Consider the following 18,600-nt stretch of genomic DNA (forward strand, 5'->3'; position numbering starts at 1 on the left):
GTACACACACAAATACGTGTTTTGGGGTTTTTGTTTGTTTTGTTTTGTTTTCCCCCTCAGACAGGGTCTCACTATGTAGCTCTGGCTGTTCTGAGACTCACTGTGCAGACCACAATGGCCTCAAACTCACAGAGATCGCCAGTGACGGGATTAAAGGTGTGTACCAGTGCAGCTTGGTTTTTTATTATTATTATTATTATTTTTTTTTTTTTTTTTTTTGGTTTTTCTTTCTTTCTTTGGGTGTTTTTTGGGAGGTGTTTTTTTTTTTTTCAAGGCAGGGTTTCTCTGTGTACCCTTGGCTGTCCTGGACTCCCTTTGTAGACCAGGCTGGCCTCGAACTCAAAACAATCCGCCAGCCTCTGCCTCCCAAGTGATGGGATTAAAGGCGTGTGCCACCACGCGCCCGGTTTTTAAAGCAGAAGTCAGGGACCTGAGAAATGCTTCAGCTGGTAGAGGTGTAAACCTGGTAACCTGCATTCCACCCCAGAATCCAACTAAAGGTGGAAATTGAGAACCAACTCCACAAAGTTTCCCTCTGACCTCCACATGCACCCTGGTGAGCATGCCCACACACATACTGCATGTCTCACGCACTTGCGGGATAAAAAAAATTTACAAAGTAAAAGGCAAGAGTCAGCTGTGTGTAAGTTGGTACACGCGCGTAATCCTACTACTCAGGAGACTGAGGCAGGAGGATTGTAGCAAATGCGAGACCCGCTTAGTCTACTTTGCTCTAGGCCAGCCTGAGCTACCGGAATGAGATTCTGTCAAAAACCAAACAAACGGCAGCAAAGAAGCAAGAGTTGGGGCTGGAATGATGGTGCAACATTTAGAAACACTTGCGGCTCTCCCAGAGGGCCTGGGTTTGTGACTCCACAGGGTACCTGGCATGCACGTGCTCTACAGACATACATCAGACAGGCTGCCACACGAGTTTAGTAAGTAGGTGAATACTAAGTGAGCAGGCACCATCCCAGGTCTAGATGCCCTGACTCTGCTCTGACTCTTTTGTTTGTTTTTTTGTTGTTTTTCGAGACAAGGTTTCTCTGTGTAGCCTTGGCTGTCCTGGACTTGCTTTGTAACCCAGGCTGGCCTCGAACTCACAAAGATCCACCTGCCTCTGCCTCCCGAGTGCTGGGATTAAAGGCGTGCGCCACCACGCCCAGCTGATGCTCTGACTCCGTGGCCCCTACTCTTGGCCCCCAAGCACAATGCAAGGTACATTATTTCTAATATTTCCTATAGTTATGTCCCTCCATGACTGGCCCAGGCAACAAAGACTGACATTTTGTCAGTGTAGCATACAGTGGGCTCAGATGTCCCTTCTGAATGTCCGACATCCCCTCCCCGCCTGTCCTGCCTGGAACTGGAAGAGGTCCCATCTTCAGTGCTAGGCCAACAGGCTCCCAGCCTTGCCACAGCTACGGAGCAACAAGAAACTGAAACAACCCAGAGGCCAACAGGCAAACCCCACCACAGACAACTTCCTCTCTGGTCTTACTTGAATAATGAAATCAAATTCTACATGCCAATGATTTAGCATCCACTTAAAAATAGTTATCTCCCAGCCTGATGTACAGAGTGAGTTCCAGGGCAGCCAAAGATACAGAGAAAAAACCCTGACTAACAAAACAAACAAACAAACAAAAATCCAGCACTCGGGAGGCAGAGGCAGAGGCAGGCGAATCTCTGATGTATACAGCATGAGACAGAGGAACCTGTCTCCAGAAAAAGTAAGAAAGGAAGGAAGGAAAAACAATCAAACAAAAAACAATAATTAAATAAATAAATAAATAAATATATGTTAGTATATGAACAAACAAAAATAAATAAGCAAACCCTTAGGTTTGAGGATCAGTGGCCAATGGGGAGGAGGGGACTTCTGGAGTGATGGGAATTTTCTGAAATTGCACTGCAAGCTGATTATATTTACAAAACATAGAATCCTCAGACACTGAATGAAAATAGAGCTTAAACCAAGCACGGTGGCACACACCTTTAATCCCAGCAGAGGCAGGCAGATTGCTGTGAGTTTGTGCTACAGAGTGAGTCCAGGACAGCCAGGGCTACACAGAGAAATTGTGTCTCGAAAAACCAAAAAAAAACAAAAACAAAAAAAACAAACAAACAAACAAAAAAAAAACCCCAAAACCAAAACCAAACCAAACCAAAACAAAAAAGTTAATGGAGCCAGCTGTTGACACAGGCCTATAACCAAGCTACTTGAGTGGCTGACACAGGAGGACCGCCATTTTGAGGTCAATGAGATACAGAGTTCAAACCATGTTTCAAAATCAAAAGTGAAATGGGGGCCTGGGGTGTAGCTCAGTGGTACAGGGCTTGCCTGGCATTCTTGAGGCCCTAGGTTCAATCTTCAGTCCCAGGGGACTGGGGACAGGACATATTTTTGCAAGCGTACCCCAGAATAGGGAACTCAGGCAGGGAGAACTGGCTTGGGGGTTAAGAGCCCTTGCTGTTCTATTGGTTCCTGGCACCTACAAGTGGAGCCTGCTACTCCAGTTCCAGGGGACCCAGTGCCCTCTTCTGGCCTTCACAGCCACTTGCATGCATGTGGTGCACTTAACACACACACACACACACACACACACACACACACACACACACACACCGTGTTCAGCCATCTTGCCAAAGCCTGCACCTTAAGGCTTCCATTTCTCCAGCAGTCTGTCATTTACCAGAAACCAGCTGACCCTGTCTCGGTTCAACAGTTAGACTAAAGATAAAATTAAGATGGAGCCACCCTGTTGTGATTTATTGTGGGGGACAGTCATCCTAAGACCCCCGAGCTCATAGTAAGAGCTACTCCTTTCTTGCCATAAACTAGCTTTTCCACTAAGACTACTGGTAACATCAGATTAAAGGCCAGCTGCCCACAAACAGCAGTTCCGGGAACTTTTTCCTGACTCACCAGATCTTTTATAACTTCCCTCTTCCTCTGGGATTTCTCCTCCTTCTGTGATTATAGCAGCTGTAAAGGTGGACATCTGCTGGAGCATTACAGAGTTAGGTATCCACAGCAACCCTCGCTTACGCAAATACCCACGCACCCTCATCCCCGTGCCTATAAAAACCCTGTGAAATTTTTCAATAAATGAAGCTTGGTCAGAATCCAGACTTGCCCTCATTTCTTCGTGTCCCCTGTCCCCTGACTTGTCTGCCCCCTCCACAGGTACCCATTGAAGACCCCGCAGGCCGAAACACACACACACACACACACACACACACACACACACACACACACCACTAAAACAAAGAAACAAACCTTTTCTTATTTTTAATAGAAAAATACAAGTCAGGCACGGTGGTGGTCTATACCGTTAGGCCCTTTATTTATTTATTTTTTAAAGAGTTTTATTTATTTATTGTGTTTACAATGTTCTGCCTGCATGTCTGCCTGCGGGCCAGAAGAGGGCACCAGATCTCATTACAGATGGTTGTGAGCCATCATGTGGTCCCTGGGAATTGAACTCAGGACCTTTGGAAAAGCAGGCAGTGCTTTTAACCTCTGAGCCATCTCTCCAGCCCTGTTGGGCCCTTTAATCCTTTAATCTCTGTGAGTTCAAGGCCAGCCTAGTCTACAGAGTTCCAGGACAGCCAGAGCTACACAGGAAAAATGCTGTTTTATAAAACAAGTAAAAGAAAAAGAACAAAAGAAAAAGAAAACTACAGCTAGGCTTGGTGGTGCAGGCCCTAATCCTAGGCAGAGGCAAGTAGATCTTTGTGGGTTCAAGGCCAGCCTGGCTTACATAGTCCTTCCAAAGTCTATGTAGCTGGTCTTGAACTCTGGATCTTCCCATATCTATCCCCCAAATGCTGGAGTCATAGTCGTATATCACTTTGCCAATCACATTTTGGGTAAAACCTTCTAATAATGAGGTTGATGACATAAAGATCACAGAGGAGTTGCTGATGGAGAGGGAAAAGCAACACCTCTGCCTGCTCCAAATTCTAGATGATTCAAAGTTAGCTGACAGCACTCCCACCTGAGATGACACTAGGAGAATGAGAGAAAGGAACTGCTCTAAGTGGCAGTCTGTGTGTGTGTGTTCTGGGTACTGTTCAGCCCAGGTCTAAATGGCTTTATCCCTCCCCCACACACACACACACACTCCCTCCACCACAAGTGACTCAAAAGAAATATAAGATACTGGGTATGGTGGTGCAGGCCTTTAATCTCAGCACCCGGGAGGCAGAGGCAGGTGGATCACTGTGAGTTCGAGGTCAGCATGGTCTACAAAAGCAAGTCCAAGATAGCCAGGACTGTTAAACAGAGAAACTCTGTCTCAAGAAGAAGAAGAAGAAGAAGAAGAAGAAGAAGAAGAAGAAGAAGAAGAAGAAGAAGAAGAAGAAGAAGAAGAAGAAGAAGAAGAAGAAGAAGAGAAAAGAAAGAACTATAAGACAATAAAAGACAAATGTGGGTGGCTGTGGTTCCTGTCCCAAATTGTTTAAATTACAGAAATTTGACAATGGCACCATCTAGTGGAAGATTAGAAAAATTAGCCACACAGCCCTCCCCAAGTCTTAAACATTTCTCACAGCTATAATTGGTGCTCCAGGCTGTTTGGGAGCCTGAGGCAGAAGGACAGAAAAATAAGTACTCCTTTGTATAGATTGTGAACTCAAGGCCAGCCTTGGCAATTTAGCAAGACAGTGAATGTCTCAAAACAAAAATATCTAGTATTGTGAGGCCCTAGGTTCTCAAATTATACACAAACTCAAACACACACTGGCTTCCTTCACTTTTTGGGGTCTTTGGCTTTCCTGGAGTAATTTTTGTTGTGATTATTTTTATCTTATCTTGTCTTATCTTATCTGGGCTCTCACATAACCCAGGGTAGCTGAAGCAGGTCTTGAACTCCTGATCCTTCTGCCTCCATTTCCAACTGCAAAAACTGGGGGTGGGAGTGGGGGGTTGTTGAGGGGGTTGTACGTGGCACTCTGTTGATTCATTTTTCTTTAATTCTTTGAGCTAGGATCTTGGGTAGCCCAGGCTGGCCTCAAACTCACTATGAAACTGAAGATGACCCTGAATTTCTGAGCCTCTTGAGCATGCACTGTCACACCTAGCTTATACAATGGTAGCGACTGAACCCAGGCAGGGCTTCGCGCATGCTAGGCAAGCACTCTGCCAACTGAGATGCCTCTCTCTTCTTAGAGCCTGACTTTTTGCCCTGTAGTATAGTCTTATCTCATTCACGTTGTAGCCCTGGCTGGCCTCAAATTTACAGTCTGTGCCACATCGGACTCTTTTTTTAAAAAGTGATTTTAAAATATCTCACCGAGCTTAGGTTTCCTTTTGTTTGTTTTGTCTTGTCTTGTTTATCGGAACAAGGTTACTCTGTGTAGACTTGACTGTCCTGGAATGTGCTCTGTAGACCAGGCTAGCCTCGAACTCACAGCGATCCCTCTGCCTCTGCCTCCTGAGTGCTGGGATTACAGGTGTGCACCACCTCACCCAGCTGAACATGGGTTTCTCTAGGAAGTTATTCAAATAGCCATTTTGTTTGTTTGTTTGTTTTTTGAGCAGGGTTTCTCTGTGTAGCCTTGGCTGTCCTGGACTTGCTTTGTAGACCAAGCTGGCCTCAAACTCACAGAGATCCACCTGCTTCTGCTAAGATTAAAAATACTCTCATTTTCTCTCCCTTCCTCCCCCCCCCCTCCTTCCCTTCCTCCAGTGCCTCATATAGCCCAGGCTGACTCAAACTCATTGTGCAGTCAAGGATGACTTTGAACCTCCCATCCTCCTTCCTCAGCCAGGTGTAGTGCGCACACCTTTAATCCCAGCACTCAGGAGGCAGAGGCAGGTGGATCGCTGTGAGTTCGAGGCCAGCCTGGTCTACAAAGCAAGTCTAGGACAGTCAAGGCTACGCAGAGAAACCTTGTCTCGGAAAAAAAAAAAAACCAAAAAAAAAAAAAAAAACAAAGCAGCCTCCTGCCTCCATCTCCTGAGTGCAGAGACTGTAAGCGTATACCCCCATGACTGCAGTGCTAGACATCAACCTTGGGGTTCTGCATATGCTAGGCAAGCACTTTGCCAATTGGGCTATGTCTCCAGTGCCTAGACAGGATTTCTCTGTATAGCCCTTGGCTGTCCTCTACTTGCTGTGTAGACCAGGTCAGCCTTTAACTCAAAGGGATCCGCCTGCCTCTGCCTCTCAAGTGCTGGGATTAAAAGTGTGCACCACCATCACCCGGCTTGAGTGTGTCTGGACTCTTTAATTTGCTGTTGGGAGCCACTGTCCAAGGCCACTTGGTCCAGGTTGGGTAGAGGACAGGTGACCTTATCCCGAGGAGCCTGGGAAGTCCACCCACATCCCCACCAAATCCTGGGGCCAATGATGGAATAGGGAGGGGTGGGGCAGGAGCCAAAGCCAGCTCCTGTATTATGCTATGACCCAAACCCAGGGTCTCCAACACCAAATAGAGCTGAACTCAGCAGAAACCCCTATCTTTGCTTAAATCTTGCCTCAGCCTGTCTAACTTGTTGGTCTCTGCCTTGGTCACTCCTTCAATAAATGACATCCTCGATATATTGCTGGGCCAGTCATGGTGGCACACGCCTTTAGTCCCAGCGCTTGGGAGACAAAACAAGCAGATCTCTGTGAATTCCAGGCCAGCCTGGTCTACAAAGGGCGTCTAGGCCAGCTAAGGCTACATAGAGAAACCTTGTCTCCAAAAAAAAAAAGAAAAGAAAAAAGAAAGAAAGAAAAGAAAAAGGAAAAAGAAAAAGAAAAAGAAAGAAAGAATACGTTGCAAGCTAAGCTGCTTGGGAGCCTGACCTCAGACAGTTGGCAGTGAACTCTGTGGATGTGAGGTCTCCATCCTCTGATGACATAATCAAAGATATGAATCACACATCTCTGAAAGTGTTTTCCTGATAAGTTTTTTCTTTCTTTCTTTCTTTCTTTTTATTTTATTTTTTTTTTTTGGTTTTTCGAGATAAGGTTTCTCTGTGTAGCCCTGGCTGTCCTGGAGTCACTTTGTGGACCAGGCTGGCCTTGAACTCACAGCGATCCACCTGCCTCTGCCTCCCAAGTGCTGGAAGGATTACAGGCATGCGCCACCACACCCGGCTTCTTTTTTTTTTTTTTCTCAAAAATTTTTATTTCATGTGTATTGATGTTTTGTCTACATGTATGTTTATGCATCATGTGCATGCAGAGCCTATGGAGGCCAGAAGAGGGTGTCATATTTCCTGAAGCTGGAGTTACAAACAGTTGTGAGAGAGCCACCTGGGTGCTGGAAACTGAACCAGAGTCTCTGTGAAAGAGCAGCAAGTGCTCTTAGCTGCTGAGCCATCTCTCTAGCCCCCTATTTTAAATTGTGTTATATGTTGAGCTACATTTATTTCTTTAAGCTGGGCAGTGGTAGCACATGCCTTTAATACCAGCAGGCAGAGCGCTAGGCGTGGTGGCACACGCCTTCACAGAGATCCACCTGCCTCTGCTTCCTCAGTGCTGAGATTAAAGGCGTGTGCCACCACCGCCCGGCTGGAACTTGTCTTTTTCAAAGTGAGACTTCACCACGGATTTATCATGTCATCACTGACAAGCATCTGCCTTTTTGTGGGGCCTGGCTGAAGCACCCTAGCAACATTTGTCAACTGTTATGGGCAGTATTTTCCATGGTGCCATCTGCGGTTTCTGTGTGCTATCACCAGTCAGCAAACTTCCTCTAGTTTTCAAACTTAACAATACCCAGAAATGGTATCTTTCCCCACCAAGTCCTAGGCCTAAGACAGAGGTCAATACGTGAGAAAGAGCCAAAGTTGAAATTTTATCAGGCATAGTAGCTCACACCTGGGGCACTCTGGAAGCCCAGGTAGGGGATCTCTGTGAGTTCAAGACCAGCCTTGTCTACATAGCAGGTTCTAAGCCAGCCGTAGCCACATAGTGAGACCCTGTCTCAAAACAAAACAAACAAGTAACAACAACAACAACACAGAGCTAGAGAGACAGCTTAGGGGTTAAGAACACGGGCTGCTCTTCCAGAAGTTTGGTTCCTAGCACTCAATGACAGCTTAGTACTATCTGGAACTCTAGTCCCGGGACCTAGTGTCTTCAGGCAACAGGCATACGCAGACAAACACACAGGTGGAACACCCATACACAGAAAATAATAAAAAAATTAAAATAAAATAAATTTAAAAATGATGCTTTCAAACCTCAGACGCCCTTTAGACTCCAAATGGAGACCATCCCATAAAAACCAACCTCATAGCTGGGCCAGTCTGGTCTACAAATTAAGTCCAGGATAGCCAGGGCTACACAGAAAAACCCTGTTTTTTGTTTTGTTTTGTTTTGTTTTCTTTTCTTTTCTTTTGTTTTTCGAGACAGGGTTTCTCTGTGTAGCCTTGGCTGTCCTAGACTCGATTTGTAGACCAGGCTGGCCTCGAACTCACAGTGATCTGCCTGCCTCTGCCTCCCCAGTGCTGGGATTAAAGTCATAAGCCACCAACGCCCAGCAAAACCTTGTTTCAAAAAAGCAAAAGAGGAGGAGGAAGAAGAAGAAGAAGAAGAAGAAGAAGAAGAAGAAGAAGAAGAAGAAGAAGAAGAAGAAGAAGAAGAAGAAGAAGAAAACGAAGAAGAAGAAGAGGAGGAGGAGGAAGAAGAGGGCTGGAGAGATGGCTCAGAGGCTAAGAGAACTGACTGCTCTTCCAGAGGTCCTGAGTTCAATTCCCAGCTACCACATGGTGGCTCACAACCATCTATAATGAGATCTGGTGCCCTCTTCTGGCATGCAGGAGTACAAGCAGGCAGAACACTGTATACATAGTAAATAAATAAATAAATCCTTTTTTAAAAAAGGAAGAAGAATCAAACTCATAGGGCTCTTTACTCAGTCTTTTTCTTTCTTTTTTTTTTTTAATTTAAAGATTTATTGATTGTCTATCTGGGTTTTTTTTGTTTGTTTGTTTTTGTTTTTTGTTTGAGACAGGGTTTCTCTGTGTAGCCTTGACTGCCTTGGACTCACTTTGTAGACCAGGCTGGCCTCGAACTCACAGAGATCCGCCTGCCTCTGCCTCCCAAGTGCTGGGATTAAAGGCGTGCGCCACCGCCGCCGCTGCCACCCGTCTGTCTGGTTTGGAGATGGGATCTTGCTATGTAACTCAGGCTGGCCAGGAGCTAGGCCACCCTGAACTTCTGTCTTCCTGCCTCATCTTTCTAGCGCTGAAATTATAGGCCGTTGCCTCTCCACGTTCCCACCTCCCTTCTTCCCTTCCTCTCCTTTTTGTCAGTCAGTCTCGTGTAGCCCAGGCTGCCTCAGACCTAATATTTAGCCGAGTCTGGTCATGAACTCTTGACCCTCTCTCCTCTGCCTCTGGAACTCTGGGGTTACAGGCGTGCTACTGCAGCCAGCTCACACTCTCCTGCCTCAGTGAGAGAGACAGTCATCGCAGGCCAGGCCAAGCATCCCTAATATGAAAAATCCAGCATCTGAAATGCTCACAGACCCATAACTTCTTCGGTGCCTACCCAACAAGGGAGAAACTCCATCCCGTCTCTCATTCAGGGTTTGTTATCAAAAGGCAGGCACCAGGCCAGCAAGGTGGACTCAGCTGGCAGTGTCTGCTGCTAAGCCCAGTACCAGGAACTGGATCCCCTCAGAACCCACGTGGTAGAAAGGAGAACTGAATCTTACAAGTTATCCTCTGACCTCCACATGCATAAAGTGGCATAAGCACCCGCTGCTCCCACGACCACATACACACAAATAAATTACAACGTAGAGCCAGGCGTGGTGGCGCACACCTTTAATCCCAGCACTCGGGAGGCAGAGGCGGGTGAATTGCAGTGAGTTCCAGGCCAGCCTGGTCTACAAAGTGAGTCCAGGAGAGCCAAGGTTCCACAGAGAAACCCTGTCTCGAAAAACATTTTAAAAATGAAATTAAATAAAAAAAGAAAATGCCACGCAGAACAAGCCCACCAGTCATTCTGATGGAGGGAGATATTTCTTCAGCTGAGGTTCCCTTCTCCGAGGTGACTCTCATTTGTGTCAAGTTAACTAAAAAAAAAAAAAAAAAAAAAAAAAAAAAAAAATCCAGTCAAACCATTTCCCACGCACACCAGGACTTCCCTGGTAGGACACTAACATAGCATGTGTGCACCACCTGGCTCCCAGGATGCTCCACGCTGGCCCTAGTGTTATACACCATGTCTTCTACTGATCCTCTGCGTGTGGTGTAAAGATTGTAAAAAGCATCAAAATGGTCCTCGGTTTTCCCTGATGTGGTGGCGCATGCCTTTAATCTCAGCACTCAGGAGGCAAAGGCAGGCAGGTCGCTGTGAGTTCCAGGCCAGCCTGGTCTACAAAGCGAGTCAAGGACAGCCAAGGTTAAAAGAAATATGCTGGGGAAAGAAACAAGGGTGGCAGTTGGGTGAGTCTTACAGGGCAGTGTGGCATGACTTAACTCCTGAGGTGATCTGAGGAGCTGAAAGCAAGGTTGCTGAGGTTCTGGTCTGACCCCACCAACCTGAGATTAGTGAACAAAAGGACCGCTCTGAATCCCTCTTCGGATCCCCTTCAGGCAGCTAATATATAAAACATACACTAGAGCCAACCCAGCCTTCGCCCTCAGACTCTGGCCTGTCCCCAAGCTGTGAATTACCAATACATATGCAAACATCCAAACTCTGAAAAAAAATCTGAAATCCAAAACACTTCCGCTCCCAAGGGTTTGCGATGTGGGGTGTTCAGTCTATATTCAAAACTCCGGGATGGGGGCTGGGGAGAAAACTCGGTGGCTAAAGGGCCTTTGGCTTTCTCAGAAGACCCCAGTTCAGTTCCCAGCGCCCATAGCAGGTGGCTTACTGCTAAGAGTAACTCTAGACCCTGAGGATCCACCATCCGCTTGTGACCTCCAAGGGCACCTACGTGCACATGTCAAACAAATCAACAAAATAAGTAAAGTAAATCTTAAACACAAACAAACAAGGACCACCATCTTCATCAGAGAGCCGGGACCTGAGAGGTATCTCGGAACACTGGCCTTTTGTGACCTGTGGGTAGAAGATAATAAACTCTCCCTAAAGACAATTCAGTGGTTAAGAGCACTGGCTGCTCTCGCGGAGAACAGGGTTCAATTCCCAGCACCCACATGGCAGCTCTCACGGCCATGTGTAACTCCAGTTCCAGAGGATCCGACTTCCTCTTCCAGCTCCAGCAAGCACCACACAGGCACACAACGCATATATATACATGCAGGGCAAAATCGATCATACACATAAATAAATAAAAATAAATATATAAAATAAAAAAAATAAAAGATTTGTGACGCTGTAGGGGAGGAGCTGAAATGCACTCCCCGGGGCAAAGACGACAAGTAGGAAAGGGACCACTGCCATGCCTATCAGAGACTCTCCTGATTGTGCCCTGTCTGTTTCCGCCATCTCCCACGCTCAAAGCCCAGGTTTTCTCTTAGGAAAGGAGGTGCTGCTGTCTATAAGGCTATGTGTTGCTCATGGACTGGTAAAGGCCATGGGTAGATCTTTCCAGGAAGGGCTACTGCTGCTTGTAATTTGTATTAATTAATTAATTAATTATTAATTAGACCACCAAGAAGCATCTTTAATAATGTAACTAGCTTAGGTAGCAAACTACAGCCACGCTGGCGCTGGAGAGGTAGCTCAGAATAAGACTGGCCACTGCTGTTGCAGAGGACCTGAGTTCAGTTCCTAGCGCCCACATCACAACCGCCTGTAACGTCAGTTCCTGGGGATCAGTTCTGACCCCAATGGGCATACACACGCACATATAGTGTTGGAGCCTGTGGCTCACCTCATAGGCACCTTGGGGTGGGTGTTAATCCTACTGGGCGAGAATGAGACCATTAGTACAAATTTTGAGCCAAACTTGAAGCAAGCAATGCTGGCCAGAACAGTGAACGCAGGCCAGGTCCATCCTCAGGATTCCCCCGGGGTATGTCACCAAATGCCGTTAGTCAGAGGCTTATAAAGGCAAAAACCCACAGGCTACACATACTTGCCACCTCTGTTCTGATGTGCTTCCTGCCTACATACCTCCAGCCTAGCTGTGACCAAGCACATCCTGTGCTGTTGAGGCAATCAAGCTTGTTTAAAGAAGCGAAAACCTGGGGCTTGGTATCTTATGTCAACAACAGCCCCCAGCATTCCAGGAACTTCCTCATTAGAGGCATTTTTTAATTTTTGTTTTAAAGATCTCTCATCACTATCATTTAAATTTAAAACATCACTCTAGCCATCACAGTGTGAGAGACGTGAGAGGGAGAGAGAGACAGAGAGAGGAGGGGGGGCACTGGATGGAGACCTTGCGGTCAGAGCAGCTGCTCGGCGCCTGTTCCGGGAACTTGAAGGGCCGTTAAACCAACTGGTCACGAGTCATGTAAACTTATCTAAATCCTCTCACTTCCTGTGCGTGGTTGGGAAGAAAAGTCTTAGAAGCCACACCTCACTCTGGAGTAGAACCCCTAAGATGGGTGATGGTGGCTCTCCCATGGGACCCTCTCTCATCTCATTCAAGCGAATCAGGAACTGGCTGGCCAAACTGTTACTCTGGGCTATTTTTCTTTCTGCCACAAGTAAGCCTGCTTCAGTATTTTAGGAACTGACTGTTAGGCTGGGCGAGGTGGCTCACGCCTTTAATCCAAGCACTTGGGAGGCAAAGGCAGGTGGAGTGTGAGGCCAGCCTAGTCTACATAGAAAGAGCTTGGCTTGGTGTGATGGTGCACACCTGTAATCCCAGCACTTGGGAGACAGAGGCAGGTGGATCTCTGTGAGTTTGAGGCCAGCCTGGTTTACAAAGGGAGTTCAGGCCATCCCTGTCTAAAAAAAAAAAAAAAAAAAAAAAAAGACCCTCAAGACATCCTATGGAAAATTAGCTTTTTTCTAACTTTCCCTTTTCTCTTTCAGTTCAAAATGCTGCAGTGGATTGTAAGAGGGTGGAAATAAACGGTAAGTTTCACTTCCTGAAAGCATGCTCCTCAAAATGGTCAGAGAACTGGCTTTGAACTCAGGCATTCACTCATGAGGATTTTTGTGTTTCTAGATCAGCAGCCAAGAGCAAAGCCTTTTGGTTATTTTCTAGTTTAGAGAGGCAGTTACCTGTAGCTTCTTTTTCCACCTGAAACTTGTCAGCAAAGTCTTAAGACTGTGTGACAGCTGGGTGTGGTGGTGCACGCCTTTAATCTCAGCACTTGGGAGGCAGAGGCAGGTGGATCGTTCGGGGCCAGCCTGGTCTACACAGTGAGTCCAGGACAGTCAAGGCTACACAGAGAAACCCTGCCTTGAAAAACAAAACAAAACAAAAGGGCTGGAGAGATGGCTCAGAGGTTAAGAACACTTGTCTGTTCTTCCAAAAATCCTGAGTTCAATTCCCAGTAACCACATGGTGGCACACAACCATCTATAATGAGATCTGGTACCCTCTTCTGGTGTGCAGGCCCACATGTGGACAAAATACTGTATAAATAATAAATAAGTAAATCTCTTTGTGGCGGGCATGGTGGCGCATGCCTTTAATTCCAGCACTCAGGAGGCAGAGGCAGACTGATCGCTACGAGTTCGAGGCCAGCCTGGTCTACAAAATGAGTCCAGGACAGCCAAGGAAGGCTACACAGAGAAACCCTGTCTTGAAAAACAAATACAAAAACAAACAAAAAAAGCAAAAGAAAGAGAAAAAAAAAGTGTTATTGGGTACCCATCCCAACCCCGGCCTGTCTTCTCTCCACTTCCAGAAGCAGCCAGTATCAGTAACTGGGTTGCTTGGTTGGGTTTTTTTCTTTTCTTTTCTTTTCATGGATTGTTGGTGATAAGACCTTGCTCCATAGCCACACACTATGTAGCCTAGGCTGATGTTGAACTCACAGGAATACTCCCGCATCTGTCTCTTAAGTGCTGAGTGTGGTTGAGCACAGACTGTGGAAGCCTGGATAGACTTGTTTGCATCTGTCTACGATGTCAGAATTTATTGAATAACAATTAATTCACAAGCTATGTTAGTTCTGTTGGCTGTAATTTTCCAAGTAGCCCTGATTTCCCTCCATAGCTGGCAGTTAGCAAACACGGGTTCTTTTTTTTTTAAATATGTATTTATTTTCTGTATATGAGTGCTCTATCTGCATATATACCTGCATGACAGAAGAGGGCATCAGATCCTGGTATAGATGGTTGTGAGCCACCATATGGTTGCTGGGGATTGAACTCAGGACCTCTGGAAGAGCAGACAGTGCTCTTAACTGCTGAGCCATCTCTCCAGCCACCCCCGCTCCAAGCATGGGTTCTTTTATTCTAATTTTAAATTTAGTATTAACTCTCAGATCACACATTAAACATCTTACAGTAAATACATACATGTGCATGTGCGTATACAGGTTACAGACTGGCTTCTGAAGCTACAGCAGACAGAGTTCAAAGAATTCTAAGAGGTCTTACTGAAGGCAGAGTCTCGTGTAGCCCAGGCTGGCCTAGAACTCACTACGTAGCAGAGAATGACCTTGAACTCTCAATCCTTCTGCCTCCATCTCCCAAGTGCTGAAATTACAGCTGTGACTACAACAAGAGAAAGGCTGCCCTGGGGACTCTGGGGGCATCCAAGCCGTAGAGCAGAAGAGGACTTGCCACAGGATCTGGATTTGTGGAGGGTGATTTAATGGAAGATTCAAAGCTGCAAGTCTGCCCCTGCTTTATAGGAAGTGGAATGCACGGTGAGACAATTTGGCGGTTTTTACCTGAAGAGCAATACAAACAGCAAGTTGAATCCCCCATCAAAGCTAAACAGACACATGGAGGCAGCTGTTGGCTAAAGGAGTCTGTGTCTGGGGAAAAGCAAACAAGACTGGAACACGGGTGTGCTCACAGGTGGCCTCTGGCACCCCTGAAGATCAAAGGAAAGACTGGGCGTGGGCAACAGAGTTTTCCTAAGGTGTTTGTTTCTGTCTTGAGAAAAAAGGTGTCTTTGTTTCTTTTTCTCACAGCTGTGACCTAACGTCCAACAAGAAGCCACAGAATGGACAAGGGTCAACCTCGGCTGAGAGTTTGAGGGGAGATATGGCCCATGGTGGCCAGGACCTGAGGCAGCTGGTCACTGAGCAGCCACAGTCAGGAGGCAGGGAGAGCTGATGGTTCATGCTTGGCTCAGTGTCTCTCTGGGTTCTTTGTACTCAGCCTGGGAACCCAGACTTCTAATGGGTGGGTCTTTCCACCCCAGTTAACCCAATCTAGAAAGTTCTTCACCAACATGCCCAGAGGGAATCTCCTGGAAGTTTCCAGGCCCTGTTGCCTTGACAACATTAACTGACACACTGGGTCTCATCTAGTCTAGTCCGGCTTTGAACTCTGTGCAGCTAAGGCTAGCCTTGAACTCCCAGTTCTTCCTGCCTTCATCTCCCTAGAGCTGAAATTACAGGCATCATGCCTCAGGTTGGAACCCGGGACTTTGTGCACGCCAGGCAAGCACTCTGCCACCCAAACGGCAGCTCCAGGACCGGTCGAATGATTTTTTTTTTTTTGGTTTTTTTTTGAGACAGGGTCTCTCTGTGTAGCCTTGGCTGCCCTGGACTCGCTTTGTAGACCAGGCTGGCCTCGAACTCACAGCGATCCGCCTGCCACTGCCTCCCAAGTGCTGGGATTAAAGGGGTGCGCCACCACGCCCGGCCGGTCAAATGATTTTAACTAAGACTGCTATGTCATTTTGTTTTTCCAGAATTGCCTTCTCCAAGTCTGAACGTGAGTATGACTGTGGTCAGCACGGGCCAGAGTGTATCTCTGATGTGTTCCTGTAAGAACACATCAGTGGACGTCACATATTCGCTATTTTTGGGTATAAGACACCTAGAGAGCAGGAGAAGCAGGGGAGCTGCGACATTTCACCTGAAGATCTCCAGTGCCAACGAAACGGGTCCCTACAAATGCAAAGCCAACGATTCCAACTCGGCTAAATATAGCCAGGAATTCAATTTCACCATCACCAGTAAGTGCATTGCTATACAGTGGAGGGCGGGTGGCAGGTGGGACTCTCTCCTGTGGTATGAAGGGCTCTTGGTGGTTGAACACAGTCACTCAAAAGCACAGAAAGAACATGGCTCCTCAGTTTAGAGCACTGTATATGTAATAATAAATAAATAAATCTTTTTTTTAAAATGGGGGTGGGGCGGGGGTCGTCACTCTGCCATTTGTCAGATCTGTGACCTTGAGCATTTCTTCCTTCTTTTGGAAGCAGCCTTCCAAATGGCCTGGCTGGCCTTATACTCACTTTTGTAGCCAAGGATGACATGACTCCTGATCCTCCTGGCTCTGTTTTCCAAGTTCTGGGATTACAGGTGTGTGCCACCTCTTCCAGCCTTGGGGCAATTTTATAACATTCCTGAAGTGCAGTTGGCTCCTCTTTAGACCCTAGAGACGTGTTCTAAGGGTCATATAAAAGCATGCCAGTGACAGGATAGATGACAATCCTTCTTTCCTTGTATTAATTTTGTTAATGAACCATGTAACACATCATATTGCTGGATTCTTCCCCAAAAATAGAGTAGGGGAGCTGGAGATGTGGCTCAGGGGGTTAAGAACACTTACTGAGGGGCTAGAGAGATGGCTCAGTGGTTAAGAGCACTGTCTGTTCTTCCAAAGGACCTAGGTTCAATTCCCAGCACCCACACGGCAGCTCACAACTGTCTGTAACTCCATTTACAGGGGGTCTGACAATCCTCACACCAATGCACACAAAATAAAGTTACATATTTAAAAAAAAAAAAAAGAACACTTACTGATCTTTTAGAGGATCCAGGTTCAATTCCCAGCACCCACATAGTGGATCACAGTTCTTCTTGACCCGGTTCCAGGGAACCCAAAGCCGCCTTCTGGCCTCCACGGGCAGTGCACATACGTGGTGCGCACACACACATGCAGGCAAAATGTCAGACACGTAAAATAAACCTATCTAGCACTTGGGAGGCAGAGGTAGGTGGACCTCTGTGAGTTCAAGGCGAGCCTGGTCCACATATGGAGTGTCAGGAGAGCTAGGGAGACCCTGTCTCAAAAAAAACAAAAACAAAAACAAAACAAAACAAAACAACAAAATGGGCTGGCCAGTGGTGGTGCACGCCTTTAATCCCAGCACTTGGGAGGCAGAAGTAGGCAGACCATTGTGAGTTTGAGGCCAGCCTGGTCTACAAAGTGAGTCCAGGACAGTCAAGGCTACACAGAGAAACCCTGTCTCAATAAATAAATAAATAAAATCTAATAAATCTATAAAAACAAAACAAGAGAGTAGTGTTAGACAGTAGACCAGCATCCTGTATTTCCTGTTTTGAGTTTCCCTCGAATCAATTTAGCAGGGCCACTTCTGCTTCTCAGAGGAAGTAAAAGTGCTTGTGCAACTGAATTCTATAAATGAAAACCCGGTGAGAGAAATGCAATGCTTTGGGGCTGAGAATAAGCCAACTCTCCACTGCATACTTGGATTGAGATCAGCAACAAAATCACAGCTCAGTGAGGGAAAGCACTTGCCACCAAGTCTGATGATTTGAATTAGATTCCTGGGACCTACATGGGAGAATCAGCTCCCATAAGTATCTTCTGGTTTCTATATGCATGTGAGTGGGTACACAACCATCTATAATGTGATCTGATGCCCTCTTCAGACATGCAGGTGTCCATATAGATAGAGCACTGTATACATTAAATAAATTAAAACAAAACAAAAAAAAAATACCCCAAGCTGGACACGGTGGCACACGCCTCTAATCCCAGCACTCGGGAGGCAGAGGCAGAGGCAGGCAGATCGCTGTGAGTTCCAGGCTAGCCTGGTCTACAAAGCAAGTCTAGGATAGCCAAGGCTACATAGAGAAATCCTGTCTTGAAACAAAACAAAAACAAACAAACAAAAAAGAAGCCAAAACAAACAAACCAACCAACCAACCACTCCTAGGCATGCTACACACACCTGTAACCCCAGCATTTGGAAATTGGAAGCAGGAGGATCAGGGGTTTAAGGCTAGCCTCTGCTACATAGAAAGCTCAAGGAAAGAAATAATAGACCATGAAGTCTGCAAGTTGCAGAGACAGCCTCCTCTGCCCCTCCCAGCTGCCCTCCCCCACCCCGCCCTGATTTCACAGCACTTGGCTTGTGCCACATTGCACTGGGCTAGACAGATTAGCTATTTGCCCAGCTCCAAGATGTGGGTGTGGCTCCTCAGGAGGTCACTCTCCTTGAGGCCAGTGAGCTGGAGTATGGGTTTGGACTGTGCTTGGTATGGCTGGATATTGGTACCCTCTGGGATGGTATGGAGAGGTGGCGACTAAGAACTGCCTGTTTACACCAGTGCCTGTCTTATAGGGTCCTAGCAATGCTGTGAGGGATCCAACCAGGGAGTGCTGGGCTGCCCTGTGCTGCCCATGGGGGAGGGAAGAACAAGGAACTCTCTCTCCCCCCTCCCCCCGCTGGGGTTGGGTCTCTCTATGTAGCCTTGGCTGGCCTGGACTCACTCTGTAGACCAGGCTGGCTTCGAACTCACAGCGATCCACCTGCCTCTGCCTCCCGAGTGCTGGGATTAAAAGTGTATGCCACCACCGCCCGGCAAGGGAACTCTCATGAGTTGCTCGGATC

General features: G+C 46.7%; 1 protein-coding gene across 13 annotated transcripts in view; it reads left to right on the top strand.

Annotated features, from left to right (window-relative positions):
- Positions 1 to 12,417: 12,417 nt before the first annotated feature.
- The window catches only part of MILR1 (mast cell immunoglobulin like receptor 1), a 14,312-nt gene continuing 8,129 nt past the window's right edge, over positions 12,418 to 18,600 (top strand). For 3 of the 13 annotated variants that reach the window (XM_084748567.1, XM_084748565.1, XM_084748563.1), the window contains exons 1-3: positions 12,419 to 12,580; positions 12,912 to 12,953; positions 15,703 to 15,969. In XM_084748567.1, coding sequence (XP_084604693.1) covers positions 12,475 to 12,580; positions 12,912 to 12,953; positions 15,703 to 15,969 — 415 coding nt within the window. In that variant the 5' untranslated portion in view covers positions 12,419 to 12,474. Of the gene's footprint in view, positions 12,581 to 12,653; positions 12,775 to 12,911; positions 12,954 to 15,702; positions 15,970 to 18,600 lie in introns of those variants that run through there. The other 10 variants (XR_014772902.1, XM_084748568.1, XM_084748569.1 and 7 more) reach the window with 9 other exon arrangements.

The sequence above is a fragment of the Acomys minous genome, assembly GCF_964271855.1.
Source record: "Acomys minous genome assembly, chromosome: 12".
In the NCBI taxonomy this organism is placed as follows: domain Eukaryota; kingdom Metazoa; phylum Chordata; class Mammalia; order Rodentia; family Muridae; genus Acomys; species Acomys minous.